At 32.3% G+C, this 21,047-nt stretch overlaps 1 protein-coding gene across 1 annotated transcript in view; it reads left to right on the top strand.

The window, feature by feature from the left end:
- LOC129801357 (protein qui-1) overlaps positions 1-21,047 on the top strand; it is a 144,631-nt gene that overhangs the window by 107,720 nt on the left and 15,864 nt on the right. The window contains exons 13-19 of the mRNA XM_055846297.1: positions 3,741-3,887; positions 3,948-4,055; positions 4,140-4,332; positions 4,403-4,526; positions 4,611-4,722; positions 9,539-9,721; positions 15,993-16,088. Coding sequence (XP_055702272.1) covers positions 3,741-3,887; positions 3,948-4,055; positions 4,140-4,332; positions 4,403-4,526; positions 4,611-4,722; positions 9,539-9,721; positions 15,993-16,088 — 963 coding nt within the window. The remainder of the gene's footprint in view (positions 1-3,740; positions 3,888-3,947; positions 4,056-4,139; positions 4,333-4,402; positions 4,527-4,610; positions 4,723-9,538; positions 9,722-15,992; positions 16,089-21,047) is intronic.

Raw genomic sequence — 21,047 nt, forward strand, 5'->3', positions numbered from 1 at the left:
TCCAGAAAATGAGATAGAAGGATTTCTGTCATTTTTTTCTATGCGTGTAAAATGTTAAAATTCTTGCAAAAGTCGATGAATAAAAAAAAGTAAGATGTCCAAAAAAAAAGTTTCTTCTACAAATTATACCCTTTGAGTTCCTCTAACGAACAGTCCAAGTGCGAGAATTGTGGGTCACTCCTGGTCCCAGCAGTAGATGGTCAAAAATGACGCTGCAAAAAGTGTCTTCTTCGACATAAATGGTTCTGGATGACCATGATTTACCCATAGCCAATTACATATACCAGATTCTGAAAGCTAATGAACCAAGCTTTCCAACAATAGTTCACTCATCCAATTATGTTCATCAGGAGCTGAGATATACCACTCCAAACTTTTTACCTCTTCTACTGACAGAATATATGATCTCATCTAATATAATCCGATGCAGTCTAAGTCGCCTTAGAACAATTTTATTCTTGGCACTGAGTTAATTCGGTTATTTAGTAGGGGAGGAGTTGATATTTCAAAATTTAATTTTGGACGCGCTTTTATGTTTCGGAATAAGGGACCAAAGGTCAGTCTCTGCCAAGTTGCCTGAAAGTTGATGCCAAAAACTAATTTTTACCAGGGCGGAGCATTCCCATATATTTTCCGTACAAAAGTATGGTATATTTTGTCTTAAGTAATTTTTTAGTTTTAGTGTGAAACCAAATGCAATCATTTTAAAACTTTTTTCAAATGAAAGAGTATCTAATGTTATATTATTGACTCAAAATTTATAATGATTGCACGAGGATAACAGTTCCTAAAACCTATATGAAAAAGACGTAAAATTCGCAATTATTTGAATTTTTTGACAAATTTTCTATTTGTAACACCTGTAACATTTTAAATTCAATAAAAATATATTCTCTGTACATGTGCCTACCCTTTCGTGTTATATTTATTTTTGTGGGACTTAAGACTTAAAAATTATAAAGAATTTAAGGAAAATATACCATTTCTGAATTAAAATGCTCCATCAGATGTTAATCATCCTAGATTTTTACATACAAACATGTAAAGAAATTTCTCTGCATTTACAACTGTTATGCGAAATATATTAAAAGTGAGAAGTTTTTTGTATTGTAGGATTCTGTAAACGTAAAGTGTGGAGGGATAAATTAATATACTAGATTTCTGTTTAAATACATTTTCCCTCAAAGCCCTATGAGCAGAGTCCGAGATCATTTTATTAGTTGGCTTCAAATAGAGCTCTATCAGCTCTATATAAAAAAGTTAACTTGTCATAGGGGTTGTAGAAGGCATGCAAATTAGGCATTCCTAAATACATCTAATTGCAATCTTTAGGATGTGGCCTAGCACTTCTGCTTTGATATTGACAGAGAATTCATTCGTAATATTTCAGAGTCAAAAACTGACTAGCCGTCATTTTTTGGTATGGTCGACCAACCGTAGTACGGAATATCTTCGGTAAGATAGAAATATTTTTATTTTTTGTTTTTTAACCTTATTAATTTTTTATTATGAAACTTTTTGTTTATAATTTTTTTTTCGAAAACCGAATATAACTTTTTTTTTGTTTATCTCGAAAATGGCTAATAATAATGTTATATCTTGTTATGTTGTGGAGTAAAGCTCCAAATAGACTCAGGATGATCTTCGAGAATATTTAGCTTGTAAAATTTGGCAGTAAAGATATATACCAAACTGTCATACATTGAAGCCTTAGGATCATTGATTAGAGGTCTTTTGCAGAAATTTCCTTTATCCAATCCTTTACTGTCAAATTTCACACAGTAAATATTCTAGAAGATCAGCCTGAGTCTATTTGGGCCCCTAAGGCTCGTTACGTTGATACCGCACTTCAAAAATTATTAAATTTTTCTCGAGATATCGCATTTTGAAAATTGGGTTAAAAAAATCTAATAACGAAATTTTGAAAAAATAGTAAGTCGATATATATGGGTCCCGGTCAAAATCCCGAAAGCCAAAATCCCGAACGCCAAAATTCCGAAAACCAAAATCCCGAATGGGCCAAAATCCCAAATTCTTAAAAGTGTCATAGCTACTCCAACGATTACACCCGCGTTTTCTGGAGGTAAAGGGAAATCTTCTGTGTCTTAGAAAATTATTCTAAACATTTTCCCCCATATAATTTAACCCTTTCAGGATTTTGAACATTCGGGATTTTGGCTTTCAGGATTCTGGCTTTCGGGATTTTGCCCTTTTCGGGATTTTGGCGTTCGGGATTTTGGCTTTCGGGATTTTGGCTTTCGAGATTTTGGCTGCCACCGGAAATATATATATATATATAACTGCAAATCGAATTTTCACCTTTTAAGATTTATGAATCATTAATTGTGTCGTCTAGGAATATGCGAAGCTCTGGGAAATTTGCAATGAACTCACAAACTGGATTTGCAATACAAGAATCACATAAACTATAGACTGATTTTGACTTTTCTCTGGCTTTTACTGTTTGAACTCCACAGAGAAAGCAGTATTTATAATCCTTCGATTTTTTTCATCTTCCGAAATCTTCCTACCTTCGCAAAGCCTGGAACGTTTTGCCAACCTCTTTACTTTGAGTTTACCTCAAATCGCTTGCACACTGCCCGTAATAAATCAGGAAACGAAAAATATCGTGTAATAAGTTTTTGATAAAGGTTGGTTAAAAATAATAATGCGTAGCATTGCGTCGAATGAGACCTTTTCCTCCAGTATTAAGCTCTCCTCTCCTCTCTGCTTAAAGTGAGCCTTTTTAATCAATTAAAAATATGCTTGAAACGCTTGAAATACTTTTTACCTTGTAATTCAGGAAACTCCTTTAACTTTAGTTATAGGAAGTAAAACCTCTGCAACTTTTGGAAATTAGAAAGTTTATTTTGCAATTCTTGCGCAGTATCTTTTGTGCATTTAAGTTATTACTAAGAACTCACTTAGGAAGATTAAATGATTTCAAAACAAGTGTCTCAACGTTGCAAGAAGGGCATGTCTCATTAATTTATAGCACAGCAAATATTTAGACATACCCTTTCTGTGTACCGGGCAAAATCAATAACTTGTTAAAGGAATAGAAGAGATAGAAGATACAGAGTTACTCTGTGCTTATACTTGGTCTGTTTCGACCTGGAAGACAATAAATATATGAATAATTCAGAGAAACTTATGGCACAATTCTAAAGTTCTATAGATATTAAGTGCTTGACATACATTTTGTGTAAAAGTATATTGCTTTAAGCTTTTGGGGATTTTTTTTTCAAAATGAGAATTTGTCAATTGAATAATTTTTACGTTCAATTTGTATTGATCGAAAATTTGATATATTCTGTTATCCGTTATAGCTCCATGATGTTTTATTTATCTATAACATTAGTCATGTGTGCGGAAATATAACGATAATGTGGGGAAATATATTCAGCACACAATGTATAACCCTAATGTCCAGTGGTATAATAAAAAGATTTCATGCTCCATAAGAAAACAATCTTCAGGACATAATAATAAATAAAATCTAGGTATATTTTCAAAGTATATATAGGACAGTGTGTTACATGTATCTTATGTCGTCGATTAATGGCATTTCCCATCAACACACACATTACAATGTTTTCCAGTGAGTGAAATGTTGCGGAAGAAATGGAGTGAAGATGATGTTCTCAAACACTTTTTTTGCACATTGACTTCTTCCTTCGGCTTGTTTTCTCATGCCAGTAGCAATTTAATCATTTATCCAAATATTTATTCAACTTCAGCTCCAAACAGTCTCAATCAGCTACTTGCGATGTCTCATTGAACATGTCCGATGTCACATTCTCGACAGGGATATCGAGTTAATTTACTACACAATCAGAAAATCAAGTGATGTTCTTACAAGGGATCCCATGCAGCTTGGAGCTCAAGTATGTTTTTCAAAACAAAAGGGTTCTTCCATTGACATTAAAATGTATATGGACTTTTAGGTAATTTCATGGTTGAGACCCATCTCTGAACATGACGAAAATGATAATTCCCTCCTGAGTATAACTGTTAGATCAGCAACTGCCTGGTGCGATGGTTACACTGTGCCTGTAAGTGACCACATGTTCTACATGAATTACAATCACATAAAAAAGGAGAGTAAATTGTAACATTTTTCCTTGTACTTTTCTTAGTTGTTGGTTCCTTTAACGGGATGGCTTCCAGTTCCTTTACCATCGCAAATTCGCACAATGACTGTCTCTGGAACTGGACAAATCCGCACGATTGATTTGTCACCATCGAAGCAACACCTCATAATTGGTCCCAAAATTGGTGACGTCCAACTGTGGCACATCATGAACAATAGTTTAGTCCATACATTCAAAGGTTTGTACACCTGAGTCCTCCACTCACTTTTACACCATCCGCAATAGAGTTTTATGGTTGACTTTTTAAGGACACAGCGGACCCGTAACGTGTCTAACTGTGCCCAGAGAATTGAATTATCTCATAACCGGATCAGAGGATACATCTGTAATTCTGTGGGACATGAGGACATTGACAATGAAACAGCGAATATGGTAAATCCTATACCCATTCTATCATCCCCATGTAACAATACATAACCATTTTCCGAGGTCGCTTACTCCATCCTATGCCCACAGGGAACACATAGCTGCTGTCATTTGTGTTACATATGCCTTGAATAATACATATATCATTAGTGGTGGGGATGACTCCAGCATCATAATATCATCGATGGAAACAGGAAAATTGGTAAGTGTATCATTTTTTCATATTACATGGGAAATCAAAGCCATTTGAAGGGTATTCCTACAGTAGAGAGAGAGCTGTTTATCCATGTGTAATTCCATGTATTTAGTCTCTGTCAAAACACCGATATGAGAAAATTATTTGCTTGAATCAAAAATTATTCTATCTGATCCAATAATATCTGATATGTAAAATATTTGAAAACATTGTAGAGAAAATTTATTCTTGATAAAATTATTAATTTATTGATTTTTTTTGTACCAATAAAAAACTGAGCATTATTAGTTCTAAGCAAGGGGGAGATATTTGGGTGAAAATGTGTACACCACTTCCAGGCACTTCCATAACTTGTATGGAAGAGGCCTTCGCACTTCCAAAACTTCGCAACATTCTCAAAAATGTTGCAATACTTCAAGTACTTCCTGCCCTTCTCATACTTAGAAATCAATAATTTACTTAATCTGATAAAAAATCTAATTAGAAAAATTCTTAAAAAATCTCAAGAAATTTATTTTTATACATATTTTTAACATTTTGCTTATATTTTGAATTTCTACCGCCAGATATTCTTGTATAATTTCAATATTTTAATATTATCCGCGTTTTACGAAGGGGTACCACCCAAGAAGCAAAATAGCTGCCTTATAGAACCAAGCATTAAACAAGGCTTTTAGTGCACTTTTAAAAGACTTAAAGTGAGAATTTTCTGTAGAAATTCCTATAGGAGCTCTTAAGATCCTTAAGAGTGCGCCACTTTACTTATAGTAATCTCAGTGATGGGACCAAGAGCGTTAAAAGCAAATAAAAAGATTTTTGGTTCTATAGTGCCTTACTTGAGGAATTCTACAACACTATATTGAGAAAAAATTGTTTCTTGGGCAACATATTTTGAATTTTCCTAAGAGACCAGTGAAGCTACTTTTGGAAAATTGAATATCTTAAAAAATGTTTTGTCATTTGTAAATTGAAACTGGGCTGGAAAGTCTGTTAGAGACCAAAAGTACGAGTGCAACAACTAATTCAGCACTTCAAGTGTATCTTCAGATTTTATTAAACTTAATTCTCTCCCTGGTTTTAAAATCCTTTAAAATTAAAACATTTTACACTCTTTGGAAGAGTTTTTGATGTTTGCTAATCAACTTTTGAAACAAGCTTGGCCATTTTTCCAAGGATCTTTTTCGCTATTGTTGTATTAGATTAATTCCTCATTACCTGGTCGCCAATCAATCCAGAAAAGACTTTTTATTGCAACATAGGGGAATGTTGGCATGGTTCGCACAGAGTGAACCTTCAAACAACGCAAATTTTCTCTTTGTTTGCAAAAAGCTAGTTCGTCATTTCTTAGTCATAAGATAGATCTTTATTAAGCTCATGAGACGAGATGAGAAATGGTAAATCAGCTCTTTGCAAACAAAGAGAAAATTCGCATCGTTTGAAGGTTCACTCTGTGCGAACCATACCTATATTCCCCTATCAGGAGAAAAATGGCCACATTCCTAAAGTCCTCCTTATTCCTTTCAGTGAAAGTATGTGGCACCCATGTATTGAGCTTTCAAACACATTCAAGATTTTCTAAATAACGAAATACGATTTAATTATTGTTTTCCAGAATTTTAACAATCTCTTCAATTGTTATTCACAAATTTTCTTCCACTAATATACTCACAATTCATTCATTTTCAACCGCTTATCCCTATTGGGGTCGCGGGCCCATGACACCAAGGTTAACTGCCCACGCCTGTCGGTCCTCCGCCACTTCAGGAAGATGTTCGAATTCGATCCCAAGGCGCTCCCATGCAAGATCCTGAATTTGATTCAGCCACCTTGTCCTAGGTCTGCCTCGAGGCCGAGGTCTCCTCACAATGGCTTGCATAGCTTTTCTGGGGATATACTCACAATATTGGCATCAATATTAGAGACAGTTTAAAATGGACTTGATATTTCGAAGGATAAATCCTTATTTCTAAATTTTCAAAGCCACTTTTTAATTATCTTTAGAGCAAAGATGCGATCTAAATAAACCCCTAAAATGTTTCTTTAGTGGAAGTTCATCACTTTGACCTTTCCAAAATTACTCTAATATTACAAATGCACCTTTTCGTTCCTTTTTGTCATAGTCCTCAAAAGCACAAATCTATTTTTTTGTTAAATACTTTTGGTATTGAAGAGATGTAATACACTACAATCTTTCCAGTAAATGCAAAAAGATAAACAAAAAATGGTGGTGGTAACCTATGGGATACCCTTTAACGACATTCATGAAAAAGTCCCACGAATACTATAAATTAGAAAAAAAATGATTGAAAGTTAACTGCAATATCTATGTCATTATTTGCGAGCCACTAGGGGAATGTAGGCAGGCTTCGCGTGTGTGAGCTTTCGAACGATGCGAATTTTCTCTTTATTTCCAAAGAGTTGGTTCCGCATTTCTTAGCCACAAGTTAAGGATTTTTATGAACCTTATCTTCATTGTAAAAATAGGTAGCCAAGCCCTTCTTTCCTAGGTGCTAGGATCACAAATAGAAAATTGGCCCAAAATGAGAAATTTTGATGGCTCACATTTCATTTGATTTCTCATAGTTAAACTCATTTCTAAAAAAAACCACTTAAACGGTGGATGAAGAGTATACTTGAGATGATATTTACGTAATAATTTTTTGCATCGGAGGGAAATTATTTTCACGGTGGCGGAAAGTTCGCAAGTACTACACTGTGTGTGGTTTCAAACACTGAATGTGTGAGCGTTCGCACATCCATCAGATAACTCCAGCTTGAAAATCATAACCTCACTAAAGCCTCATAAGCCACAGTGCGACATTCGTGATCATTTCCTCTTCGACAGGCGTATAGTCTCCTTCCCATCTCCATGAGACGACGGTTATTGACAGTGTGAACCGTGCGAACATGGTCATAGTCGATTTTTCTATATTAATTTGGAAGAAAAAACAGTGCTCCAGGAAATGTGAAAAAAAGGTGTTTTAAAGATCTTCTTTTAGTGCATTGATAGTTTCCGCGGTTTCACGGGGGTACAGTATAACAATCGGAAAATAATTTTTAATTGTAGATAAAATTTATTTCGAAAAAAAAAGCAATGACGAACCCAAACCCCCATCGTGTGAACGCTGCCCCCAGGGGCAAGAATCGCACAAATCGTCATATTTTTTTTCATTTTCCTGTCTAGGAAAAACCAACAATTCTGTGATGGTGAACTAGGCATGCATAGAAACCTAAAAGATCAGAGAACTTTTTGGTGTAGTGAAATTCATTGCTCATTTTACAGTTTAGTCCTGAATATGAAGTACGAAAAAATGTACGAAGGCTGCCTACATTCCCCTACATGAATTTGAAATTCCTGTAAAAATTAAGGAAAATGATTATTCAACTGAATATTTTCCCCGGAAAAATTATGACATAAGCTAAACTATAATAAATTTGAGCGTATTTGCTCCATTTATTGTCATAATCGAATTTGAAAATTTCAACAAACCTTTTCAGTTTGCCGCCCGAATTAAAAATCTCAACTATATGTAGCGTAGTCTGAAAAATACAGAATTAGACAGAGAAGACTTATATACGAGTATTTCCACTTACAAAGACTTCCAAGCACTTCATTTTCAGCTGTACACCACTTCCGACCCTAATATCTCCCCCTTGGTTCCAAGGGAACTAAAATTTGAGAATATTAATCCTTTAAGGATGATTGGGCCACTAGTGTCTGGAAAAAAAAATTCTTTCAGACCATTACTAAATCTAAAATTAAATTTGCTCTAAATAGTTAGGAAAACTGATTTTGGCTCACTGGTAAATTACTCGCCTTAAATGTATTTTGAACAAAATCAAAAGTTTTGTGATAGTGATAATAAGTAATTAATTTTGAAAAACTGGAAAACAGCAATGATTTATAGAATTGTCGAATTGTTGTATTGTTATGTTAAATACTTCCAAAATTTAAAATAGATTAGATTAATAACATTTTAATAAATACATTTACATACCGTATGAAAATTTAAAATATCGCTACTACAATGAAAATTTGTCAGTCAAATGATTAGGCAAGGCACGTTATAGTAAATTTATGTACTAATTCGGATTTCGTAAATTTAATTTATCAAATCCCAGCCCAACAGAAAATCAAATTTAACAGTGAAATTTACACGGTCTGTATCGTTTTGAAAAATAGCCCCAGGTTTATTCACATAAAGCAAGAACAAATATTGCTATTGTATACTCAAACTTTTTTTCCAATGCTGTTGTATCGATATTTTATTTTGTCAATAAATAAGTAGCTTTAGGTATAACGAAGGATTACAATTACAACCGATTTCTGATACAATGATGGATTGAAACGCGATTTAAGGGAGAGTTTTTCATTCTCCATATCCATCTCGCACCAATTCTCCTTTCGCGTGGTTTTGCGTGAAAATAAATGAAACACATATGTGAATTGTAATTTAAGTACCTTAATCTTCTACGGCATCTTTTCTCTTTTCTTCCTTCAGGAAGATTAATATGTGTTGATATTCTTCAATTTTGATGCCGTGAAATAAAGGAGAATGAGGAGCCTTTTTTGCTTTACATCGTCTAGGCAAATTATTGGGGCTTCTCGTATAAGCCTTCGTAATTACTTCCACATTTCTTGGAAAATGTTTAGAGCTTATTTGAGTGGATTACGGGGCGATTTTTGGGGAATTGCGTGAAAATTTGTTTCACTTTTAATACAGGGGGAAGTGCTTTTCATTTTGAGCGATATATGATTTTTCTGACGTTAATACATACTTTTTTCCTTTTTATTTATTTTTTTATTTTTGCCTCTCTATAGGTTATGAAAATCGATCATCATCGAGGACCTGTCACGGCTGTTCACGTGAGTCAATCAAGTGATGTCCTTGTTTCGGCTAGTCACGACGCCTCTATATGTTTGTGGTCACTGGAAAACTTTACACTTCTCAATACAATCCAGCTTCACAGTCCCATAATTAACTTTGAAATTTCCAGCGATTCGGTAAGTTCCTATCCCCTACAACCATTAATTAATTTGACTAAAAGGGCTAAGGTTCAGATTGAAATGATGGAATTTTGGTGGGTAGGGGTTTGATTAGATGGTCGCGTAAGTTCAATTTAGTGTGAAATTGAAAAGGCAATAGGGATTAATTTTGGGAGTGAGATATTGACTCACTTGAGCATCCTAATGAGATTTTATATAAATGTACCCCCATCCTTGATGAGAAAACAAGGCAAAAACACACGAACACCATGAACATCATCCTCAATTTGCGTTACTTTGCTAAAAATTGAATTTTATTTTAAAAGTACAGGGTTAGTCATGTCATTTGCAGTTATATGCACATTTTCAACATTTTCTGAAGATTTTATTAGATAATAGTATTATTTAGTTGTTTTTTTTGCAACAATTAAGAGTATTGGACAACCTGAATTAAACCTGTCTCATTTTGCAAATTTATAGTCATTTTGCAGTTAGAAATTATAAATTAAAAAGAGTTTTAAAAAATTAAAAAGAAACATTTTTAGGCAATTAATTAAAACATTAACGATAAGGACTTTAACAAAAAGGACTGTCTATCTTTATTTTAATATACAAGAATTTCAAAACAAAAATCTTAATCGATAACATAATTCGCATTATTCGCAGTCTAATTTTTAATTAGTTACGTTATATCTATTGATGCCACGTAAAAAATACAAAAAAACATTTTTTAACACATTTGTTCATAACTTTATCCTAACTGTAGGACTCCTATATTACCATTTAATATGAAAAAAAGTTCTTACTTGATACTTACCATTCTTAATCCGATTTTGCCACAAAAGTACGATTTTTTCCGGAATTGAAGAAGTAGGGTAAATGTTCCAATTCGAAACACATTAAGTTCATATTTTTTTCTGAAAAGAATTACATAAATTTGCTCCTTGACTTTCTAGAATGTTACTGTTTGTGAAAATTCTTTAGATATAATTTGAAAACTTCTTAAATATAAGAAAAATACCCGAGTGTAAAATGCTTCTATTGGAAACAAATTAATCCAAATGGAAACAAGGGAAATTTTCTAATTGGAGACAAACAGTATAAGTAAAACCGTGACGAAAGGCTTCCAAAACCTTGTTGAGCTGCTCTTGAGTGCAGAATTTGTTTTTATTCTTGGTCTTTTCTCCTTTCACATCTGAGACAATAAGAAAATCTCTCCAAAAAAATTATATTTCCAGGGTTTCCTATTAAAGCATTTGCAGATACTTCAGAAAAACCCTTTTTGTTCACGAAATAGGTAATTATTTTACTTGAAAACTTCACGTACCGGCAACAATAAAGATCAACACTTAATTTAACTAAAATTAGCCAGAAATATGTCATAAATGTTAAACAAAACGAATAAACAACAGTCACTTTATTGTGTTTTCATTGGAAAATATGGTCAATCTATGAAAAATTCGATGGTGAAAAGGTACATTTTTAATTTTTCTGAGAAATTGACAAATTAAAATCTGTGAATATGAATGGATTTTCGCTTTATTTGGAGCAAAATTAACTAAATAAGGAAACTGAGGTATAAAAAAATTATAAATATAGTAATTTAGTACTGTATTTATCACGAAAACAGTGACGTTTTCATTTGGAGTAGCAAAAAGTTTCCATTTGGAGCAGGTTTTGAATAAGCTTAATTTACCCTAATATATTTTGCAAGGGGACGTGTTCTAAATTTGATTTTAGATATAAACTTACTAAAGGAAATCTACCTCCTTGTCAAAAATTGACAGTTTTATTAAGGTATTTTATAAATTTTAATTTACCAAAAACATAATTCTTTAAAACAATGATGATTTCAGTTATCAATTATTATCCTTAACATTTCCAGTTCAAGTAATCCTGGAGCAACTTCTACACCTTACTAACCTTGGCCATTTCACTCACGTTATTCTGACAATAATCTTCAAAGATGTGTTCTCGCAAACCAAACTTAAGATATAGTCACTCCATACTATTCTTGGTGTGCTTAAGGGCTCTTACCTCTTGAGAAAAGCTGAGAATGCACACTTTAAAAGAAATTATGATATAGCCTATCTATTGATCTAGAAATATCCTTATCTTAAAGCATGGATGTCCTGCAGTTACATTTTTGTTGAATGTCACTATGTAACAGGAAAAAAAACCTTTTCACAATTTTCCCCTTTTTTCTCAACACAATTCTTCTCTTGGTAAATTGTTTTCATAGAAAATATTCCAAATTGTCGAGTGTTTTATGCACGAAAAGTCAGATTGATGAAGAGATGGAATATACCTCTGGGAAAATTGTGTTAGGTTGAGTGAAAAAAAGGGAATAAAAGTAAATGCCGTGTACAGAGTTAGTGGGGAGAGGGTGAAAAAGCTTTCAGATGAAATCTTTAAAAGCCCCGTGATTGACTCATGGTAAATTGAGAAGGGGCAATACAAGGAGAATAGGATTGTTTTATGGTTAGAGCGTGTTCTATGCAAATATCTTATAAACTGAATGTCGTAGTGAAATCTCTATTAAAATAAAGTGAGATTTTCATTCTGCTCCTTTTCAACTGCGATACAGCGAAAAGGAATATTAAAAGGAATGATCCAAATTTATGCCATCAAGCCAAGCGTATAAAATATTCTTAAAATATTTTAAATGGAAGTTGAAAAGTTCTAAAACAATCTTCAACTTAGAAATAAGATCCGAATTATTGTCTGAGAATACGTGATTTAATTCAATCAAACAATGAGAAATCGATGCTGCATGATTACAACAAAGACAAATACTGTTTAGAACGAGATATCCTTTAGCAAGACTTTGGCAATACTAATGTCTATTTGCATTAATTTGAGATTCCACAATTATATGTATACAAAATTACAGTGATGATTGTAACTGATTGGTGAGGACCACTCAACAATTACACAAATATAATTCAATGAAATAATGAAACGATTTATCAAATTGGTTTCCAATTTCAGTAACATTCTGAGGAATGCCCCAAGGGATACCAATATCATTTGTTATTTGTTTCATATAGAGTACTTTAGTTTAAAGGTCTATAAAATACTGAAATAATTCTATGGCTTTTACTCTTTTACGTTTTACGGTACTGGAATTGTTTCCAACGATAAAAAGGATCCTTTGAGGGATAAGGATTCGAAATAGGTATATAACTCAAAATCGATGGATTATATTTATTGCTCTCTTTTTGTATTTGAGAAATTTGAGTAATAAAACAGGAAAAATCTTTTGTAAAGTATTTCAATCATTAGATAAATAATTTTTACTCTTTAATTTTTTATATATTGTTCAATCTTAAAATGGCAATAGTTCAAAAATTGTGAAATTCATTATGCTCTGGATGTGTATTTTTTCTTGAGTAAAATAATTAGTAATATAGGGGAAGTACTCTCCCTTCGAACGTTCATGTCTTTGAATAATGTGAATTTATTTTATTTTTCCTAAGACACTTACAGATAATTATCACGTAAATATAATTAACTGATAGTAACTTAACTAATATTTAATAGAAATGTGTAAATCTCTTAGGAAAAATAAAAAAAAAATCACATTATTTGGAGGCATAAACATTTGAAGGGAGAGTACTTCCCCTTAATTAAAGAAATACTGAAATTGTATTTTTTTAAAGAACGATCCATTAGTTGATCATGCAGTCGTTAACATAATTTACATGTAACGGTCTCGGGTAGGGTAAATTAAGCTAATTCAAAACTTACTTCAAATGGAATTTTTTCGCTACTTCAAAGGGAAACGTCAGTGTTTTCATGATAAATACAGTTACTAAATTACTATATTTATATATTTTCTATACCTCAGTTTCATTATTTAGTTAATTTTGCTCCAAATAAAGCGAAAATCCATTCATATTCACAAATTTTAATTTGTTAATTTCTCAGAAAAATTAAAAGTGTACCTTTTTATCATCGTATTTTTCATCGATTGACCATGTTTTCCAATGAATAACACAATGAGGTGACTGTTGTTTATTCGTTTTGTTTAACATTTATGTCATATTTCTGGTTAATTTTAGTTAAATTAAGTGCTAATCTTTATTGTTAACGGTACGTGAAGTTTTCAAATGAAATAATTACCTATTTCGTTGACAAAAGGGGTTTTTCTGAAGTGTCTGCAAATGTTTCAATACGAAACCCCGGAAATATGATTTTTTTTTTTGGAGAGATTTTCTTATTGTTTTAGATGGGAAAGGAGAAAAGACCAGGGATAAGAACAAATCCTGCACTCAGGAGCAACTCAACAAGGTTTTGAAAGCCTTTCGTCGCGGTTTCACTTACACAATTTGTCTCCAATTAGAAAATTTCTCTTGTCTCCATTTGGATTAGCATTTTACACTCGCGTATTTTTCTTGTATTTAAGAAATTTTCAAATTATATTTAAAGAATTTTCACTAAACTGTAACATTCTGGAAGAGTCAAGGAGCAAATTTATGTAATTCTCCTCAGAAAAAATTTAATATGTTGAATCTTCTGTCAAAGTTAAAGCGTCTGGAAATGGTTTTGAATTAGGACATTTACCCTAATTGTTTTTCTAATGAAAAACCAATTTCAATGTTTTATTAATTTAATAATGATATTCTACCAATTAAATTTAACAAATCTGCGAAATATGTTCTAAAGTAGGTTAAGCAAAGTAGGATATAGAAGTGCAAAATGTTCGTTTAATACTCCAAAGCTCCATGAGTTTCCATCCCTTTTTTTTATTTTATACGAAATCCTTCAAAACTTTAATTAATGAAGTATTAAAGTACTCAAGTGTATCAAATTTCTACCACAAATTAATTTCAATATTATGATTCTTTCAGTGAGTGACTTCATAAAATCATTAACATTCTCGCAAAATTGTAAGATGCTCATCTTTTTTTTCTATAACACATGCACAATGTTTAAAGTGAGAATTATACACATTTTCAATATACAAACGACACAATTTTCACGTTCAATATTTAAGAATAAAAAAATAAATAAAATGCAGTTGCTCATAAGATCATTTGAATCTTTTGTTGAATCACTTTAACTAAAATCATGTATGCTGAAGAATCCGGTCAGCATATAAAATTTACTATCGGATATCATCTAAGAATAATCTCCTATTTTTTGTAAGATTTATAAGTACATATATTTCACCCAATTTTAAATGAAAGAACATCTAAAATTGAAAAGATTTTTTTCAAGGCAAACTTTTTATACTTATACTACATCAATCACTATGATCTATAAGAAAAATCTCTTTAAATAACAGACAATTTAATTTAATAAGTATTTTACAATTGGAAATAATTAATTTAGTTTGGAAATAGCGTTTGACGAAGATGTTGGATCATGAAAATCCTTCATGTGAAATATTCAATTAGAAAGTCTCCGTGTAAGTCCCACAGAAGTCGGAAGTAATTAAGGTGAACATTTAAGATGAAACACACTTTCTTTTGCTAAACGCCAATTCTTCTTTTCCTTGTCGCAATTTCCCAGACCCTGATTCCATCTGAAACACCGGATAAATCTGTGTTGGTGAAAACTCAATTTTGTATCAAAATCTTTCAGAAAAGAACTTTTCTTAAAAAGCCTCTTTGCAATTTTGCCATGAATCCCCATCAAAGAAGGGATATAAACCACCCTGATTTATATACAATCTCTTTTTCTTCAAGATTTGAGGCGAAATATCTTTCGTTTTTTGCCTTTACCAAAGAAAAAATATTGGTGAATTGGACAAAAGAAATGCTAAATTGATATTTATTTGATATCGATTTTTATCATATTACCCCTCGAGCTATCTTGAGAAGAAATTTAGTTCTTTTCTCATCTTCCATACAACGTCACAGATTTATTGGGACTTTGTTATCGTGAAAAATTGCCTATATTGAGTTATCTCAGACAAGAAAAAGTGAAACGAGTGTATCTCTAAACATCAACTGAAATTTCCTCTTAATGCCTTACAATTTGTTATGATGTGATAAAAAGTCGAGGAAGGAGCTCATTGACGATGAGGAAAAAGCTTCAATCAGGACATTTGCTCAATTGATGTTTCAACAATCTTCTGTGTTTGAATTGAATGGGGTACATTTATTGACTTTACAATATTCAACTATTGAAAGTGTAACTCTTAATAAAAGAAAAGAGGACAATAGTGTTGAGATTCATTGAGTGGGAATGTGGAGAAATTTAACAAGATATTGCAAATTGATGAACCAATCTTTTGTTGGAAATTTACTACATTTTCTTTCTCTCTTTTTTTCATCGAAAGGTGTTTCTCTTGGCATTGTGCGAGGATAATGGATTGTATTTGAGAGCTCTGGCGACCGGAACGGAATTACATTCACTGAAGGGACATAAATCGAAGGTAATAGAGGATACTTCCATGCAAGAAAATGCTTATTTATCTATATAGACAAATAGTGTTGTGAAAGCCAATGCTAACGAGTCTCACACCTTTATGTAAAAAAATCTAGGGGAAACTGGGGCACCACCAAACACGGGGTAGCACCAAACACTTCAATTTTTTAATAGGATATTCGACTTCAGTTCAGAGGACAAGACTTATACAAATTTGTACGCATTATAGGGATGCTTGTCCACTGAATAAATGGTCGAGATAGTCCAAATAGTTTAGAAATAAAAATTAGTGTTTGGGGTGCCCCAGTTTCCCCTACCTTATGGTCATGGTTTATTTAAGTTAAAGTTCCCTAAAGTCTACCGCTTCTTCAACTCGACCGGTAGAATTATTTATTCAATTTTTGAATGTTTAATGCTCAATTTCTATGAAATTGTCACTGATGTGTATTATTTATGAAATAAGGTAAAATACCCTGTAGTCGGCCGGTTTCTCAACTCGGCCAGTGCGACTATTTATTCGATTTACTTAGATTTGTTATAATATGGTCTTACCGATTTAACATTATAAAGTGTATTATAATATATATAACATAAATCAGTGAAAATTTCATAGCAATTGACTATAATACGTTAAAAAATTCAACTGGCCGAGTTTAGGAACGGGCCGACTAGAGGGTACTTTACCTTAATTGACCTAATAATGTCAGACCATACGCTAGGGGAGACTGGGGCAAAAAGTCACAAATCGAAAAATTCAAAATTCAATATCTTAAAAAGGTAAAAAAGATAGCGACTCAAATTTCTTTCTATGGATGGCCACCATAGACCTTCTTCAATGTCGTAAGTTTGTTAGAATTCGAACAAGGAATTTATAAAATAAAAAATATCGAAATTTTTAGCCCTATTTTTGAAATATTTTCCTTGCAAAAGATAACAATTATTACCTACTTATTTTCCAAAATTGATGCACTGGTGAATATTTTCTAAATAATTTGTATTCTTTGAATACGAATCCGCTATCTACTTCAGAATTTCACAAAGTTTCTTTTCACCAGAAATCCTTTTATTAAAAATGGACACTTGGGGTAAAAAGTAACAAAAGATATAGAGCAAAAAGTAACAAAAAGCGAAGAATTTCTAATGTCTCACGGCGAAAAGAAACGTCATTATCATGTCTCGCCGCTTGTTGTTTTCATTGGTCAAACGATTTGCGGTCTTTTGTGTATTTTTTTTCTAAAATAGGTTGAAAAGCGCTTTTCTCGTTTTCTGACTTTTCTCGCAGAGAAAACGGTGTTTTACAAAGGTGTATAGGGGGAACTGGGGCAGTAGTAATCTGGGGTAGTTGTAAACACTGTGATTTTTTTTCAATAATTTTAAGACTCCAGAGGATAAAACCCATAAGCATTCATAGATACCATGGGGATGTATGTCCACAGATGAATTGGTCAATATAATCCTAATACTTTAAAAATAAAAATCATTTTTCCCGAAAATGTTGATATTTCAATTATTTTGGTCATTTGGATTTCCACCTGGAAATTAAAAACTGTGTAAAATAATCGAAATGTAGCAATACCAGTTCTTTCCTACATCTTTTAGGATTATATTTATGGATTTACTAGACAAATTGAGATTCTCATTATTTCAAAAGAATTAATAATTGGTCAGAAAACAGCATTTGGGGTAGATGTAACCAGGCAATTTCAATTTCACAAAATGAGTAGGTAAAAGAGCGGGAAATTGACCTTCATGCGAAATATCTATAATTCATAGATTACGAAAAAAATTGGTGGCGCTGGTGTTAAATAAAAAGTCACATGATGTCAAAATATGGGGAAAATCCATTGAAAAATGTCTTTGATATGCATGCTTTTAGTTTTTTTGCTATTTTAATTATTCTTTGTAAAAAGTGTCGTGATTTTTTGAAAAATATACAGTTTTTATATATCTCTTAAGTAATTAAAATAATCGAAAGTGGTGCAAAGTTAATTTCAAGGGTGGGAAAAAAGGTGTTTACATCCTCCCCAGAAAGTGGTTACTTCTACCCCAGGTATTTTGTGAAAAGAGAAAAATGCACAGTGACACAAATTTTATTTTTATGGAAAACTCAATTGTTTTCCAGCATCCGCATTACCCTCGATGAATTGCCTATACCAAAGGGTAAAACATGAGCTAAGAAATATTTTCCAAAAAATCACGGTGTCCTTGGAAAATCACCTCAAATTCGCATCTATCGAAAATGGTTACATGTGCCCCAGTCTCCCCTATGAATAAATTTTCTATAAAAATAAGTCCTCTGGGTATTTTTTCAAATTTACGGAAGCCTGTAATGAAGCGAATCAAAATATGATAATACCCAATGTCTGGTACTATTTGCCCCAGCATTTTTGAGAATACATTGAGAAAAAAAGAGGGTGCGATTAACTTTTTTTTCCTCATAACTTTAACACTTTTTAGGTGTAAAAATATATCAACATTTTTTAATGTTAATTTTACACCTTTCTAAGGGTAAAATTAACATGAACAAGGGTAACTTTAACCCCCAATACACCTAAAATGGGTAATATTTACACCGATTTTGGATCAATACTACAGGGTATAATTAACATTTCCGGAATGTTATTTTAACTTTTTCGGATTTCTCTCTCAATGTAGTCACAAAATTACCTTTTAAAAATTGGCTCGATAAATGTATTTCCTTACAAAATAGAGGAAAATGACTTTCACAGAGTTAGAGAGCGGTAAATTTTCTATAAAACTGCGCTAATTAGAAATATTTGAAGCGCTAGAGTAGCTTGTAAAAAAAATGAAATATCCGTTTTGTGACTTTTTGCCCCAGTCTCCCCTAAATATTATACCAAACATAAATATATTGAGTAAATAAAGTGGGGCACTTTTGAATTGGGGCAGTATTAAAATTAGGTTTTTTTTCCTCTATATTTAAATGGAACTGACCTTTATCTTTGCAATTGATTTGTAGGGCTAAATTATATTACGGTAAGGTCCAGTTCAATTTTAAAATAAGAGAAAAAGCCCTATTTCAAAGGTGCCCCAATTCAATGATGCTCCACTTCCCCCTACCAGTTCAGTTCAGAAACTGGTCAACATTAAGTCACTACTTTACTTATGAACGTTTCGCAAAAATGGTTCATTTCTCAACACAATTTTGGACGACTGAAGCTTCGAATAACTCGATTTTGTCTATGTTCTTAATAGATTTGACCCATGGCTCTTTTCAGGAAATTTGAGGTGTTGGACTAGCTAGTTGGAAATATAATATTATAATGGATTAAATTCATTAAAAAATATTGTAAAACGTGAGGTGCTCAAAGCTTGAGTGATTCAAAGGTAGTGCGCTATAAGGCTTTTAGAAAACTTTGAATAGAGGATTCAATGGAAAATTCAAGCAGCTTTTGATCCTTTTTCCTTGAACTAAAGAAATGCTAAAGATATATTCACTCTTTGAAAAACTAATGAAACAACGTAACAGCTATAGGAATTATTTTAAATAATCAATATTGGGTTAAAATACAATTTATACCGATATTTATAGCAAAAATGGATCAGACAACAGCATTTTTTCAAAGAACAATTCTTAAAAGATTATAAAAAAGGCCCTAGTAAAGGATTTTAAAAATATTTTCTTTAAATACTAACTGACGTAATTTTAAATTTGGCCCCCTTTTTACTCAAATCCTTGGCTATGCCCTTGTCAGGAATGTAATTAAAATTTTCATTCCATTATTTCTCAAACGTGTTGCACATGTCTATCTAACTATTCCGTACTCAAGTCTAAATTGATTTTGTTGTGGTGCTCCCTAAAACAAGAAGAGAGTGTTAGAGGGGTGGGTATAGTTATATACAATGCGTTTAAGAAAAGGATAGGGTAAGTGTGCCAAATTCCGGCCAGCTTGCAATTTCGGCCACCTTTTTTGTTCCTCGAATTTCCATGAATTTTTAGTTTTTACATACTTTAGAGATTATACAATGCAAAAGAATAACAAAAAATGTAGCTTCGACAAACGAGATGACGTGGAAAAGGCATTGAAAGAATTCCTAAAGGGCACAGAACTATGAGAATTAAGGTGGCCGAAATAGGGCACCAAAGTCTATAATTCTATAAGTCTATAATTCTATAAGTCTATAATTTTATTCATTTTAAAATGTATTAAGAATGATTTTCAGACTAAATAAAGATGATAAACTGTCTACAAGGTTCTAAGCAACACTCCTTAAGTAGAAGGAATAAAAAAAATCAATTTCTATTAAAGATATTACATTTCAAACTTGAGACTTTGGCGTTTGCATGCAACTATGCCTTTAAATTCTTTCTTTTGTAAGAGTGTTGCTTGGAACCTTGTAAAGAGTTTACCGTCTTTATTTACTCTAAAATCATTCTTAATACATTTTAAAATGAATAAAAATATAGGCATAGCTTTGGTGCCCTATTTCGGCCACATTCATTCTCATAGTTCTTTGCCCTTTGGGAATTCTTCCAATATCTTTTTCACGTCATCTCGTTTGTCGAAGCTACATTTTTTTGTTATTTTTTTGCATTGTATAATCTCTAGAGTACGTAAAATCTAAAAGTTCATGGAAATTCGAGGAATAAAAAAGGTGGCCGAAATTGCAAGCTGGACGGAATTTGGCACACTTGCCCTAGTTAACTGGATCACTAATATATCTATTAGCATACACAGAAATGTCAAATTAGTATTTTGGGGCTTATATTTTTAACTATATAAGGAGCATATTTCTTAACATTCCGATCCGCGGTGCTCTTCCCTTATAGGCAAATGTTTATTTCGAACTTACTCAATTCGAGTATTTTGCGAATTCTCCTTAGCTTTTGTTATAGATCTAATATAATTGTTTTTTTTTTCCCTGAAAATTTTTCCAAATATGAAATTTTAAAGAAAAACATTTCCACGGTATTTATTTTTTCATTTCATGATAATTTATATAG

This window comes from Phlebotomus papatasi, chromosome 2 (assembly GCF_024763615.1).
Source record: "Phlebotomus papatasi isolate M1 chromosome 2, Ppap_2.1, whole genome shotgun sequence".
NCBI lineage: Eukaryota > Metazoa > Arthropoda > Insecta > Diptera > Psychodidae > Phlebotomus > Phlebotomus papatasi.